Raw genomic sequence first — 14,779 nt, forward strand, 5'->3', positions numbered from 1 at the left:
TCAAGGATAGGGTCCAAATCAAGATCTTTTTTCACTTTATTTTTAAAATTTTTTTAAATTAATGGTCGGTAATTCATATGAACAAATTATCATTTTATTTTTTGGGTTTCATCAAGATATTTTCGGAATTAATTAAAAAAAAATTGAGATATTTTAATGACCAAGATTTGAAAAAAGATTATTTTCTTCATGATGTCACCTTTAGTTTATTTCATTATTTTTTGGGTGAACTTTGCCTGGTCAAATATCATTTATTCATGTTAAATTAAACAAGTTAAGTTTTATCTGCAACCTAAAAAAAAAAGAGATATAATACTGATATTGTAGAGAAGGCAGTGGGTCATGTCATTAAACTATATGATCGTTTGCATGAATTCATTGTTTACCAATAACTAAAGATAGGAACTGCTCTCTCATTCACAACACTAAACTACATCACACTCTATCATAGATATCTTATTTAAACTATTTATTACAAAGAATAAAACTAAGTTTGGTGATGGTCACAAATTTGTGTAGTATTATTTTTTATTTTATTTTATTTTTTTAATTAAAATATATCAAATGGGTTTCTGCGATTAATTCTATCTGCAAGTAATGACTGATCAATAAAATAGAATTTAGATTCGTCATTGTGACACATCATCAAAAAGAGGTCATTTGTAATTCTTCTAAGTTTCATTATGTTGGTAATACTGATTGTGGTGATCGTTGCTGGGAGTTCACCAATCGGATTCGCTTTGAAAAACTCAACAAAACCAGATATATGAGTAACTGATGGCGGTATCTTTTCTGAGATGCTTGCCAACTTCTTTTTGTAACTTCTGAAATCTATGAACTTCAACAGAGTTTGGAATCGATCCAATTGATATATAACTATAATCTTTGTCGTATCGTTTGTTGAGATAGAGTTCGCAAAGTGTGTTTGGAAGTGAATTTTCTATCAGTCTCATAGGTCTATCTGAAGCCCAACCTAGATCTAATATTTCTAATCCCAGTGGTAGATCACTTATCATTTGTGGCTCTTTCGAGTTGGTGGGTGAACATAATTCCAATTCCAGTGATCTAAGCTTCAATGGTAACTTTGTCATCTCCAAAGAGTTTCTGAATACATAGATTGTCAACTTGGTCAGAGAAACCGGATATATATTACTGTCCGGTATATCATGAACAATATCTTGACTTTGGTGGACAACCATAGTTGTGATGGTAGGAGTCGATAGTTTTGATATGATTGGTGACCATTCAGGGCTGACCGATATTTTACGGAGTTTGGGCATCGTCGACATGGTCAAATCTTTAATCTCATAGCCCCTGTTGAGGTGAAGATCCCTTTGAATTAGAACCTCTAGACTTGGAAGAGTTGCATCGAATTCAAGCTTTATATTACGACCTAGTGTCAGTGATTTCAATGTCTTTGGTAAGCTACTTGTTTTAATTGGTTTGTTGTTACGTTCTGCCATTAAAAGGTTAATATTCAGCGCTGTCAGAGATGAGAATGGTAGCAGTGGAAATAATGCAGTATTGGAAATTGCAAGTTCTTTCAAGTTGGTCGGTAATCGATCAGCTTTACATTCACCCTGATTGGTAAATTCTTCCAAGAATTTAACATTGGAGCACTCTAATTTCTTTAAGAAACATTCATTATATAAAAATTTCTTTATAGCGTAGTGGATGGTTAAGTCACTGACTTCATTTGGTATATCTATATTAGGTGTGTATTGAACACGATGTTAGTTTATTTTTTTTATTGTTTTATTTATTTGTAATAGTATGTAAATATAGTATAATATTATAATTTATACGAATGTTTACATACAGTAATCTGATTGATCATCACAAAGAATATCAGTGTTCTTCAAGCTTAATCTATTCTTTGCCTCGAAACCAACCCAAAGAGATACATTTGACTTTTCGATGTAGGATCGAGATATTACATTCCTATAGCTGTTATTGATTAAATTATCTTTTGAATCTATTGATAGGTAGTCACTGTTAAACCAAAGATAAGAATCTCTATCTTTAAACCATCTTTTACAAACTAAACTAAAACATATTCTATCTTGATTATCTGATAAAAAACTATTTATTTTTGACAATATTAAAAGAGGTAATCTATCAAAATCGAATATATGACAATTATTGTCATTATTCATTGTTCAAGACAAACAATTTATATCTTTTTTTTCATAAAAATATTAAAATTATTCAAAGATAAAAAAAAAAAGAAATAAATAAGATTTGAAAGTTTTTATAAAAACTTAAAAAATTTATTTTATTGTTAAGGTATACAACCTGACTATGTTTTTACCTTAACAAACAACACTTACTTCAACTGCAATGACAAATCAAAAAAAAAAATGATTTAATAAAATGGCCAGAAATAAGATTTAAATGAAGATTGACTATGATGATTTTTTCTGAGAGCATTACTCATCCAATCTAGACCTTCAAATAAGCCTGAACCATCGATTGCAACTGTCGGTTGGAGATACCACTGGCGATCTCTGATGGTCTGTAATTTCAAACGGTCAGAGATCTCAGCCATTGACAATGATTGAGGTAAATCTTGTTTGTTGCACAAGAATAAAAGAACGGCACCATTCAACTGAGATTGTGCCAATATCTTTTTGATTTCTTCCGATGCTTCCTCCAATCTTTCTACATCGGTAGAATCTACTACAAAAATAACGGCCGCAACTTCAGAGTAATAATGAGTCCATAATTTTCTAATAGAATTTTGTCCTCCTATATCCTAAATGTTTTAAAAAAAAAACAAAATTATGTTTTTAGAATTTATACTTTATTAACTAATAAAAATTTGTTTTAATTGTATTTACCCAAACAGTGAAATTAATATTTCTATATTGAACACTTTCAACATTGAAACCAACTGTTGGAATGGTATTGACAACTTCACCTAATTTCAATTTATACAACATCGTTGTTTTTCCACTTCCATCCAGACCAATCATAATAATTTTATAATCAAGTCTTGGATCAAATAATTGGTAAATTTTTGTAAACATTCCTCCCATTTTTATTTATTTTTTTATTTTTTTAATAATGTTGATTTTAAGTTTTTTAAACAATAACAATAACTTTTTTAATAGAACTCTACTGAAATTAAATCCATATTTATATTATTATTTCAAGAAAATTAACGTATTAATCTTTGATGTGTTTTAGCATTGCTGGTTTTTTGGAATGGGCAACAAAAAAAAAAAAAAAAAAAAAGGGGTTAATTTTTTGATTTTCTTGAAATGACTTTTGTGAACTTTTGCTCATTTTAATTAAGTTCTCTATATGAGTTCAAAAATTTAAACAGTTACGAGTAACTTATTAACATTAAAACATTCTTTGAAGTTAGTTACAGTCGAAATATCTTTAACTTTTTAGACATTCTATCGGAACCAATTATGATTGTCTATCATTGCCAGAATATCAACATAACCTCTTTTATCGGCTTATTGTTTAACATAAAAGATAATAAGTTTTTTTTTGACTACTAATATTTTTTTATTATTTATTATTTAAATTTTTCAAGTTTTTGTTCTATTCTTTTAACCTCTTTTCTTGTTTTTGATCTCTTGTGAAGATACATGGTAGCGGCAATAACCAACGCCAAAAATACAACAGCACCAACAACAATTCCAGCAATTGCGCCATTACTTAACTTCTTCTTTGATTTACATGTTAAATCGAGATCATCGGTATTAACATCAATCAAATTTGAAAAGTCAGGATCCAAATATACTGATTTAGAATAATTTGGTATTGTAATACCAACTTTGATCGATCTGAATTGTGTTGTATCTTTAGTTTCAGTGTCTTCTTCTATAATTCTGTTGATGATTGGTGTCTGAGTATCGTCAATGATACCATAGTCAATAAAACGTCCATATAAACTTGACTTATCGATATTCATCTTGATCCATTGAATATTGTTTTTGGTGTAGTTCTGGCTTCCAAACTGTGAGGATGAACAAGAATCACTGCTCGATCCTTTGATTGTTGATTCCATAATGATTTGGAGTGAATTCGTTTTCAATTGGAATGTGTAATCTGAAAGTCTGATTGCAAATTTGATTGACGATTGCTGCATTGTCAAAACTTGGTCACCGAATGTAATGTTCGTTTGATTTGGGAAGAATGATATGGTTGTTTCGATGGTTGTTGTTGTTTGATTCAATAGTGATGTGTAAACATATGTTGGATTTAGACTTGTTGCTGATAGATCTGTGAAATTCCATTGGTTTATCATGTACTTTTGAACTGTATTTTCCAAATCGTCGATTTCTCTGACTTCAAGAATAGAAATCATCGTTGAGATAGTATCACCTCCGTTAGTTATATTAGTACCTGTTGTAGGCTCTGGTTGAGGTGAAGGTGTTGGAATGATCACAATTTCCGACGAACAAGATGGTCCATACCATGGCGCGCGGCATTGGCATCCGAAATTCTCTTTACATTCTCCACGGCCATTGCAAACAGGTGTTCCTGGACAAAGTGATGCTGGAGGTGTCGATGTTGGTGTTGGAGTAGGAGTTGGTGTGAAGGTATAACCATATGGAATGATTGGATAAACTATGAATTCATTCGATTTAACTCTATCGTTTTCAATTTGAACTTTGATGAAATTTGATGTGAAACGGTTGACTTTTGGAATTCTAATGCTAACTGAGGAAGTGTAGGAAGCTACGGTTTGTTGATATCCTTTGCCATCTTGATAATCAATTCTCACGACAAATGTTGAGCCTGTGAATGACAGCGATTTACCAGAGATAGTCAATGGTCCACCCGATATGAGAATGGGCGATATACGTTCAATAACTGGAATCGTTTTGTTGAATGTTCTAGAGATCTGGCTGGATACTCCCATTCCTATAAGGTCATCGTATAAATAGCTTTTATAATTGTTTTGTTTGTCAACAATTCCATAAATTGCAACAAAGATATAATCCAATCCGAATCCGTATGGCATTTGATCCCTTGCGATATAATGATTGTCAGTTCCATCTTTGAAGTCAAGAACACTCTTGATTTGGAATTGATCACCATTAGAAGCCGACAAATAAATCATTGGTGTGTGGATATCCATTATGCCAGACTCGCCATCTGTTGTTACAAATTTAAATTCAATTGGTCTTTCAAATCCACCAACTTCTACTGATGAATTGAATGTAATACTTTTCAATTTAGGTGCAAGATACTCTGCAGAACCTGTTTGTCAATCATAAAAGAAAAATCGTTAAATTTAATAATAAAACATTAAAAAAATAGTATTTTAATAGTTACCTCCACATGTATTACGAATTTCTAAAATAGCATTTTGATTTCCTCTGATTGAATTTAATGGATCAGTAGTTATCTTAACTGGACCATTGTCATACAGCTCGAGTGTGTCAAGATAGAACGATTGAGTTCTGCAAATGAAGTTTCCAGCAGGAAGTTCAAATGCAACTTCATAAGTTCCATTCTTATCATCTCCATCTATTAAATTTGAAGAGTTAAATACAACAAGGTAAGGATATGAATCATATTGTGAGACAATACGTGCAACTCCATATTTAAAACCGTTGTGAGTGTCGGAAATCACCAAATTCCAACCAATAAATGATGAATTCTTGAATTGTGAAATGCTTTTCAATATTGGTGGTTTTGTTTCTCCAGCTGACATATGTTTGGAATATTGTTGTTAGTTATCAATTGAAAAAATAACTATTATTTAAATTTACATACTCGGATTGGTTATTATCATTTTAGAATCGCTTGAATTATTAAAAATAGATGCAACTGACATACTATCTATTTGACCTATTAAATATCCAGCAGCATCGCCAATTGTATAAGCATCTCCATCGACCATCCAAGAGTTTATTGGGAATTTGATTGTGAAAAGTTTCAAATCATAGTCATATGATCCAAAATATTGGTATTCATTCTTTGTGTCAAATGAAATGTAAGGAATCATATTTGGAACATATTTAGATGTGTTGAAATACAATGTATTGTTTAACAATACTCCATTATGATTTGTTAAATCGAAAAATGTTTGATTAAATTTGAAATATGTTAAGTCTGTAACGATAAGGTATCCTAAAAAAAAAACAAAATAATATAATTGTTAATAAATGTTAATATATATATGTAAAATATGGTTTTCGAAAACTTACTTGATGAATTAACTATAGGAGATGGTACTAATAGATTTAAATCAGAACTAAATGATTCACCTTCATAAAAAGCTGCGACATCACCCTTTATGTTTATTGGAGTCAGCGACATTGCACCATATGGTAGTGTAACGAACTCTATTTGATAGACTCCATTATATACATCACCAGAAATACGATGAGCTTCGGTAATAATGCTTAGGGATAATTCTATATTCAATAGTGGTACGTTGGTGGTTATTGATATGGTTGCAATATTTGTTGTAGGCGAAGCTTCCTCCATTACTACATAATTTAACACAAATGTTGAATCTATAGATTATTGTTAGATATCTGTGCTTTATATTATAATCTGATTGTTAAAATCATTACTTACTAATACTCTCGAGATCACCACTCAACCCAAGCTCATATTGAGAACTAAGTGGTTTGAACTTAATGGTGAGCTTGTTTTCATAAGCATTTGAAGTAACAAATGCAAATTTATAGATTGGATCGCTGACAGTGTCAAATGCATATGGATTCATCAGAAGAATAGATGGTTGCATTTTGGAATAGAAATTATAGTCCAATTTATAATTAAAAACAAATGGAAGTTGAGTGCTAAATATTGCAAATTGACAAGTGCCAGTTTCTGTCTGTTGGTTGACTGGTATTTCTGGTATAGCTATTTTGTTAGGAAAATAAATTAAAATAATTGTCTAAAAGTTAATGTAATAAGATTATTATTTACATAGTCTAATGAAAGTAGCATTATATTCATACAGCTTTGTACTATAGGTATCTTGAATAATTGTTTGGTATCTGACAGCTGGGATGTTATAGCTTGTTGAATAAGCATACTCTGATATAGTAGCGTTTCTTGATACCAAGGTAAACGGTTCAATTGTATTCTTATAATTTTGAATGACAGAATTCATATTTTGAACTGTTACATATTGTTCCACAGTTCGGGATCGGTCGCTCTGTAATCTAAAATCTTCGGTATACACATAGAGATTAGGTGGATAAACAATGATATCAACTACTCTCGATGATCTTATAGCTATTTATAAAGGTAATTTTGTTTAGTCTAAATAGAATTATTAATTATTTCGTTTGTCTGTATTGTTTAAACATACCATTATAAGGAAAAGGATTGTCGACGACGATGTAAGTCAGATAACCATAATAATACAATGAGAGTGTTATATTTAACTTTGCAGGAAGCAATGCATATGCTGATAGTAAGTTTAGAGAACAATACCAATCTTGAGGAACTGACCGAAGTATTTGGCCACATTGACAGGTAACTCCTGTTGCATCTACTGTAGATTGGATTTGTTTAGAACTTGATTCTTGGGAAAAGTTAAATCTAATGAAAAACGTTGAAGTCGGTTTATAGGTAGCGGGAGCAGGTGGAGTGTAACTGATGATTTTAAAGTTTTCAACTTCAATCTCTACAAAAATGTGGTATATTGGTTAATAAGATTGTCTAAAAACAAAAATAGAATTGAAGACCTCATACTTTTACAAATAAAAGAGCTTGGTAATCGAAATAAACCGGCTTTGACTGCGAGAGTCATTGTAAAGTTGCCTATATTCATATAATAGTTTAGGAGGAATCGCTGTGAAGCTAAATCATCTTGGCTGATCAAGGTGACAGGAGGATATCCATATTCAGTGAAATTGTCTGGTGCGTCCAAACCTATATCATTGAAATTCAATTCTTGAGAATAGTCAAATACAACAGTCACTAAAACCTTGCATCCCTGTCTATAAATAAAAGGTTGGATGAATGGTGTCGACGAAGATATCAGTGATTGTGCATTATTTTTATTAACTGAACAAATAAAAGTAAAAAAGTTTTGGTTAATCTATCTGGATTTTTTGAATAAAAATTATGATAAATACCTTGTAAAAATAAAATTATAACTAAAATAAATAAATATTTATTCATTGTGATATTTTATCAAACTTTATTTAATTTGATCTTTTTGTCAGTATGATTTTTTATGGTTGAAAAAAAACAACCAACATAAGATATTTCCAAAAGATCTATTCTTTTCAAGATTTATCGTAAATTTCTTTATTCATATTTTTGCACTCCATTTTGAAATATCTAAAAAAATTAAAATATCTATTTTTATAAATCAAATAATTCTTTGATCGCAGTAAATCATTAAATTTTTATTTATTTTTTTTTTTAATATTAACAAGGAGTTTTTAATATTTACATTCAACGTTAAATATCTTTCCGGTATCATAAGATTGATTCATTGCATCTTTAACTTTACGAACAACATTTTGACGTTCACTTTCGATTTGATCCTTCTCAGATTTGTCTCTATCAGGTTGACAGCTTGGACTAACAAGAACAGCAGAAACAGTCGAAGCACCACTGATACCATTGATCTGAGCTTGAAGATTGGCGTAACCAGTTGAAGTTGTACCTTGGTTATCTATTCTAATGGGAGTACGTCTTCCAGCGCTATTTGTCATATCAGTCAATTTACTTCTAAAGATCATACTAAAATTTATAAGTGCAACTTCATTGGTAACAGCTAAATAGAATTATTTAATTTTGAATTAATTAGAACATCATCTATCATTTGAATGCAAACCATTTGTTAAGCAATTCGGATATATTATTATTTACCTTTTCTATCAGTGAAGTTTCCTTTGTTACGTATAGCTGCACCTTGAACTACCTTGACTTGTAATGGTCCTTTCTTAGCTTGTTCAGCAGATTGCACAACAGCAACGGCCACAAACAATATAGTTAATAAAACTAAAGCTTTAGAATATTGCATTTATTTCGTAGAGTAAGTGTTTAATTGGAATGATAGAATTGTATTCAAAAACATTTTCAATTTATAGTAAATTTTAACAAAATAGTATGGTGTACGATAATCAATCAAGTTTGTGAACTATTATCTGTGCACGTGTTAGCGATGGAGATTTATACATATTAAATTATTTGATTCTATAATAACACAAAAGAAAGTGCGATTAACCCACTTTGGATCAAAGTTGAATAAAACACATGAACAATTAGTCTGAAGATCAATTTGATGTGCGCACACTTATTCGTTGGTGTGCTGTCAAAAAAGAGAGAATTTGAAGGAGATTAAAAGAAATTGTGATACAAACTCTGAATTAAACCAATAAAATGTTAGTTAGTTCAATCATTTTCTTGTGATTAACTAACCAACTAACTAAGTTTAATATAAGTGGAATTAAGTGTGCTTCTGGTAAATATAAACATGATATTGTTATTGATATCAATGGATGAAAATGTTATTCTTAGTTGTGAATCATGTCATACTACAAATTAAATAAGATTAAAGAAAAATGATAATATTTAATGTTTTATTCGTGTTCACTTTTGCAACTCATTTTTAACTACCAATTGGTAGTTTATTCGTTAAGATATTGCTATTTATTAACAAATCATTTTATAAACGAGAAAGTATAAGTATAGGTGGTGGTATCGAATTTCATTTGGATCGATGGTATTACTTCATTGATTTTAGATGAAATCTCACTTGATATCCTGCTGTAAGAGTCAACTTCCAAGTGTCTGATAGTTTCGTTTATTGCCAATGTATTAAGGAATGACAGGATTGATTGTTCGTGTTTGATAATTGTTTCTCTGAGTTTCGGGTCTCGTGACATTTGTTTTTCGGTATAGTCAAAGTTCTTATCGTATGGCATGATAATGGCAAGCTTCTGTATCGATCGGGTGTGTTTAAACATCTCTCTTAGGTATTCCAGATGCTTCAAATCACAGTGTGACAAGTACAAATGAGTAATCGAGCTATTGTTATGAGAGAGTGCTTCGTAGAATGAGCTAGACAACACTTGACATGATATGGCGAGTGTATGCATTGTTTTATTAGCTGATAGTGCAGCACTCAGTAACTCTGAAGCAAAATGAACCGAGTCGGCAACCAGCTCGTGTGAATGAGAACCTTGTCTCGATGAGAGATGCAGCTCTCTTAGTGTTGTATTGCTAGAGAGCGACTTGCAAAACTGTGTCCAATGTTCGATTCCATTTGCTTTAAACACCTCCTCGGTATCATCGAACGACATACATCCACAGTTCCCAAACTGTGCGAAGCTACCATTGATATTTCTATCCATTTTATACAGGAAGCAATAGGATACATGTGAACTGAACCATTCCACATGACTCTGCTTTACTATTTCAATTAAATCAGAGATGTCAACGTTGTCGTTTAATATATGTATTTTCGAGAGTGAATCCAGGTTGAACAATAGTCGGAAAGAGAGGTGTTTCATCTCTCCACTGAATTCACCGTATTGGAATTGCAGGGAGTTAGCTCTCCACTCTTTAAGATAGCCAGCTGCGAATTGATTGAGATTGGTAGAACTGTCGTATGCTTCAACATTGTGGACGTTTAGATGAACAAATTCAATGTTGGACGATCGTTCATCTCCAGACAAGTCATAGTCCACTATTTCACTTGATAAATCTTGATCTATAGCGACTTCGATCTTTAGTGTTGGAAATCTACAGAGCAACTCCTTAACCAAGATTGGACTATCAGTAGCAACTGTCAGTGTTTGTAGATTACTTAGCATTCCTATCAATTCGTATAACGGTAGGCCTGCATTACTTTCAAATTCAGAGTTGAACATTGAATCTTGTACATAGAGATTTGATATACGGTCGTATTTGTACAGTGAATATTCAGTCGACAGGTTTCTACTATTAAACTCTAACAGTGAATCATAACAAACAAAATATCTACAGCACATGCACTTTGAAATATAATCGAACCAATACCGACTCACCAGCGAGAAATCAACCAACCGACTACCAATTACATTTTCGAAACATCTAAAACTATCGTTCTTCAATAGTTGTGCGTTGTCCTTTAGTTTTAAACTATTGCCATAATCGAGTAAATGTGTTATTATTCTTTGTTGTATATATTTAGTAAACATTATTATTATAACTATTTTTATTCCTAACCTTAATGATCATTTACATTTTGTAGATCAAAAATACAAAATTGAAAGAATAGATATTTTTTTGAAAAAAGATTGATCATTTTATTCTTAAAAATTACTGACAAATTGTTGGCATGATATCTTGGAAACTGTAAGTAGTTTCAAACAAGTGAAAAGGACCAAATAATATGTAAAATAATATTAATATTAATATTAGTATACACTAGTTTATAAACCTAAAGATATGAATGATGAATTAGTTGTTGATTTTCAAGATTTAAAATCACTACCAAATCTTATCAATATCTATCATATATATTTCGAAAGTAAACACACAAAGTTCATTGAAACTAGGCTGAAATGTGTACTACACTTTGTGGCCTATCACAACTACAATAAATATACACATTATTTCGATTTGAATGGTTATTGCAAGTTCATCGCTGAAGTGTTCTTTGATGAATCGCAAAAGGTATTCCATCAAATATTGTCTTTACGTTGTATCAAGCAAACTAAAATTTTAAAATCTATTTATAATATGATTATCAATGATGAAAGAGTATAGTATATATTTAAAGATCAATATGTTTATAATCGTTGTTAACAACTAGCTAACATTCTATATATATTAGTTTAATGACTGGTTTGAAAGAAAGAATGATTTAGATACCAATGAATTAAAAAATAGAATAGATAGATTCAGAAATCAATTGGAAAGAGATCGTTTGCCACAACTAGATACTTTCACATACGATAATCTATATGAAATAGTTAATAAGAATAATAACAACAACAATAATATAGATGAAGAAGAAATAACAACAATAACAAGTACAAATACTATATCTAATGTAGGAATCAATAATAATAATAATAATAGTAAACTATCTGAATTGTTATTGGAAAAGATAATATCCTACACCATTCAGTTTGATAAACATTTTTATAATAATACAACACTTACAAGTAGTAGTGAGGAAAGTAGATACAATCGACTTCAATACCTTTCTTCTCATTTACACGATAGCCATTTTAACAATGTAGAAGAACATCACTCATCCAGAGTTATTGATGGAGCAGTCCTTTTAAACCATTCTTTGGTATCAAAGCAGTTTTTTAGTATAGTTTCAAAGATTATCAGTTACAGTTATTACTACTGGAATGGATATCTCAATATCAGCAACAACAATAATAATAATAACAGATATAATTTAGTAAAATCACCACCATTATTATTCGATTACGAAATGATAAAATATATTCCATACGATAAGGGAATAGAACATGCCAATCAATTGATGTCACGTGTCAAAGTTTTCACAATGAGATCCGATGAATTTGAATTCTCCTCGGATTCAGGTGTATCTAGATCCTCAGTGTTTGACGACGACCATGAAGCCTATAACAACTTCCTAGTCTGTGAAATCTACAAAGAAGCTATCACTAGCGATGGCTACTTGGTATATCCTCCGGTAATGCCAAATCTCAAGGAGATCGTTGTGTCAGAGTACTATGCGTTTGGCGATAACTACAATGAGTTCATCACTCACCTCGTTCGAAGCACTCCAAACGATGGCGATACACACGGCATTGAACGGTTCTCGATAGAAATGGTTCAAGATCCAAATATAGAGCAAGATGAGTGGTCGCCTCAACCTATTGATTTCCTTCGACTATTGGTGTGGTTGCATTCAGCTACATTGAGAACAGTTCGGCTAATCTGTCGGTCATTCGTACGCCTTGACCTTGGCAATCTTGTTGAAATCCTTGAAGATATTCTTCCACACATCAAAGAAAATGAAATCCAATTCGAATTGATATTAAAATCTTCATTGGTACGGGTCGAACAATGCGATCATAGAGATTTTAACAAAGAGGTATTTCAATTTTTATTAGAAAATACTGTATATAAATAAATTTTAGAATTTTATAACAGCTCATTGAATAAAACAAAGATAAATGATAGATAAACTATATTATTCTTGTGTCGATAAGAAACCAATAATTGTTATTAAATTCTATTTATTCATAATAATAAAAACAACTATTAACTAATTTTTTTTTTTTTTTTTTTTTTTTGATGGAATCTTCAAAGAAAATATGAAAAAACAGCTTTTTTTTTTTTTGATGATTGTTTACCAATAAAATTATTTGAATATTATCTATATAACATTTTAAAACAATATGAGTAATATTATGATTAACAATTTAGTCAGATTCAGACAATATATAAATAGAATGGAGAAAGTAATATTAAAACATAATTCAAACAATAAATTCAATAATATAATATTAATATAATTAAATCTTTATCTTTCACTCTTTTTAAATTAAAGTAAAATGTACTATCAAGAAGAACCTGTTTCTGCTTTAGTTATCGATAATGTATGTGGTAACGAATGATACTTATAATTGAAATGAATACAAAAAAACAGTTTACTAATTTGTTGATCAATATTATTATTATTACTTATTATTATTAGGGGATCTGGTATGTGTAAGGCTGGTTTCGCTGGAGATGATGCACCACGTGCTGTATTCCCTTCGATTGTAGGTCGTCCAAGACACACTGGTGTCATGGTAGGAATGGGACAGAGAAGTTCGTATATTGGTGATGAAGCACAATCAAAGAGAGGAATCTTAACTTTGAAATACCCAATTGAACATGGAATCGTCACCAATTGGGATGATATGGAGAAACTCTGGCATCACACTTTCTACAATGAGTTACGCGTTGCCCCAGAGCAACATCCAGTTCTCTTGACAGAGGCACCACTCAACCCAAAGGCCAATCGTGAGAAGATGACCCAAATCATGTTTGAAACTTTCAATACCCCAGCCATGTACGTTGCCATTCAAGCGGTTCTCTCGTTGTACGCATCTGGTCGTACCACCGGTATCGTTATGGACAGTGGTGATGGTGTCTCCCACACCGTTCCAATCTACGAAGGTTATGCCCTGCCACACGCCATCCTGCGTCTCGATCTTGCTGGTCGTGATCTCACTGACTACATGATGAAGATCTTGACTGAACGTGGATACTCTTTCACCACTACAGCGGAGCGTGAGATTGTTCGTGACATCAAAGAGAAACTAGGATATGTCGCACTCGATTTCGAGAATGAGATGCAAGTAGCTGCCAACTCGCTGTCTATCGAGAAATCCTATGAACTACCCGATGGACAGATCATAACGATTGGAAATGAACGATTCCGTTGTCCTGAAGCATTGTTCCAACCATCGTTCTTGGGATTAGAGTCAGCCGGTATTCATGAGACCACGTACAATTCGATCATGAAGTGTGATATCGACATCCGTAAGGACTTGTACGCTAATGTCGTCCTCTCTGGTGGATCTACTATGTTCCCAGGTATTGCTGACCGTATGCATAAGGAATTGACAGCACTCGCACCATCAACCATGAGAGTCAAGATCATCGCTCCACCAGAACGTAAATACTCTGTGTGGATCGGTGGTTCCATCTTGGCATCACTTGCCACTTTCCAACAAATGTGGATCTCCAAAGAGGAATACGATGAGTCTGGTCCATGTTTAGTTCACAGAAAATGTTTCTAATCAGTCATAATATATATAGTAAAAACGTGTAAATAGTAAATTCTTAATTCTTTGTGTAAATATATAAT

General features: G+C 31.7%; 7 protein-coding genes across 7 annotated transcripts; 2 read left to right on the forward strand and 5 right to left on the reverse strand.

Annotated features, from left to right (window-relative positions):
* Positions 1-550: 550 nt before the first annotated feature.
* PPL_02270 (uncharacterized protein) lies at positions 551-2,156 on the reverse strand (the record flags this gene model as incomplete). The annotated part of the gene is made up of 4 exons (XM_020573262.1): positions 551-808; positions 840-973; positions 1,154-1,705; positions 1,820-2,156. The coding sequence occupies 4 exons, from the start codon at positions 2,154-2,156 to the stop codon at positions 551-553; spliced, it is 1,281 nt and encodes a 426-aa protein (XP_020437379.1).
* Positions 2,157-2,365: 209 nt separating this feature from the next.
* PPL_02271 (ADP-ribosylation factor family protein) lies at positions 2,366-3,038 on the reverse strand (the record flags this gene model as incomplete). Its single annotated transcript, XM_020573263.1, has 2 exons — positions 2,366-2,755; positions 2,841-3,038. 2 exons carry the CDS (start codon positions 3,036-3,038, stop codon positions 2,366-2,368), a joined length of 588 nt encoding a protein of 195 aa, XP_020437380.1.
* A 491-nt stretch (positions 3,039-3,529) lies between these two features.
* PPL_02272 (calcium-binding EGF-like domain-containing protein) lies at positions 3,530-5,680 on the reverse strand (the record flags this gene model as incomplete). The annotated part of the gene is made up of 2 exons (XM_020573264.1): positions 3,530-5,223; positions 5,299-5,680. The coding sequence occupies 2 exons, from the start codon at positions 5,678-5,680 to the stop codon at positions 3,530-3,532; spliced, it is 2,076 nt and encodes a 691-aa protein (XP_020437381.1).
* A 54-nt stretch (positions 5,681-5,734) lies between these two features.
* On the reverse strand, positions 5,735-8,968 carry PPL_02273 (uncharacterized protein; the record flags this gene model as incomplete). The annotated part of the gene is made up of 9 exons (XM_020573265.1): positions 5,735-6,099; positions 6,177-6,488; positions 6,553-6,843; positions 6,910-7,221; positions 7,298-7,615; positions 7,684-7,998; positions 8,070-8,090; positions 8,393-8,719; positions 8,815-8,968. 9 exons carry the CDS (start codon positions 8,966-8,968, stop codon positions 5,735-5,737), a joined length of 2,415 nt encoding a protein of 804 aa, XP_020437382.1.
* A 607-nt stretch (positions 8,969-9,575) lies between these two features.
* Positions 9,576-11,129, reverse strand: PPL_02274 (uncharacterized protein; the record flags this gene model as incomplete). The annotated part of the gene is made up of 3 exons (XM_020573266.1): positions 9,576-9,593; positions 9,678-10,943; positions 11,010-11,129. The coding sequence occupies 3 exons, from the start codon at positions 11,127-11,129 to the stop codon at positions 9,576-9,578; spliced, it is 1,404 nt and encodes a 467-aa protein (XP_020437383.1).
* A 250-nt stretch (positions 11,130-11,379) lies between these two features.
* PPL_02275 (uncharacterized protein) lies at positions 11,380-13,079 on the forward strand (the record flags this gene model as incomplete). The annotated part of the gene is made up of 3 exons (XM_020573267.1): positions 11,380-11,607; positions 11,768-13,012; positions 13,059-13,079. The coding sequence occupies 3 exons, from the start codon at positions 11,380-11,382 to the stop codon at positions 13,077-13,079; spliced, it is 1,494 nt and encodes a 497-aa protein (XP_020437384.1).
* A 396-nt stretch (positions 13,080-13,475) lies between these two features.
* Positions 13,476-14,711, forward strand: PPL_02276 (actin; the record flags this gene model as incomplete). Its single annotated transcript, XM_020573268.1, has 2 exons — positions 13,476-13,520; positions 13,638-14,711. 2 exons carry the CDS (start codon positions 13,476-13,478, stop codon positions 14,709-14,711), a joined length of 1,119 nt encoding a protein of 372 aa, XP_020437385.1.
* Between the last annotated feature and the right edge of the window lie 68 nt (positions 14,712-14,779).

The sequence above is a fragment of the Heterostelium album genome, assembly GCF_000004825.1.
Source record: "Heterostelium album PN500 unplaced genomic scaffold PPL_scaffold2, whole genome shotgun sequence".
NCBI lineage: Eukaryota > Evosea > Eumycetozoa > Acytosteliales > Acytosteliaceae > Heterostelium > Heterostelium album.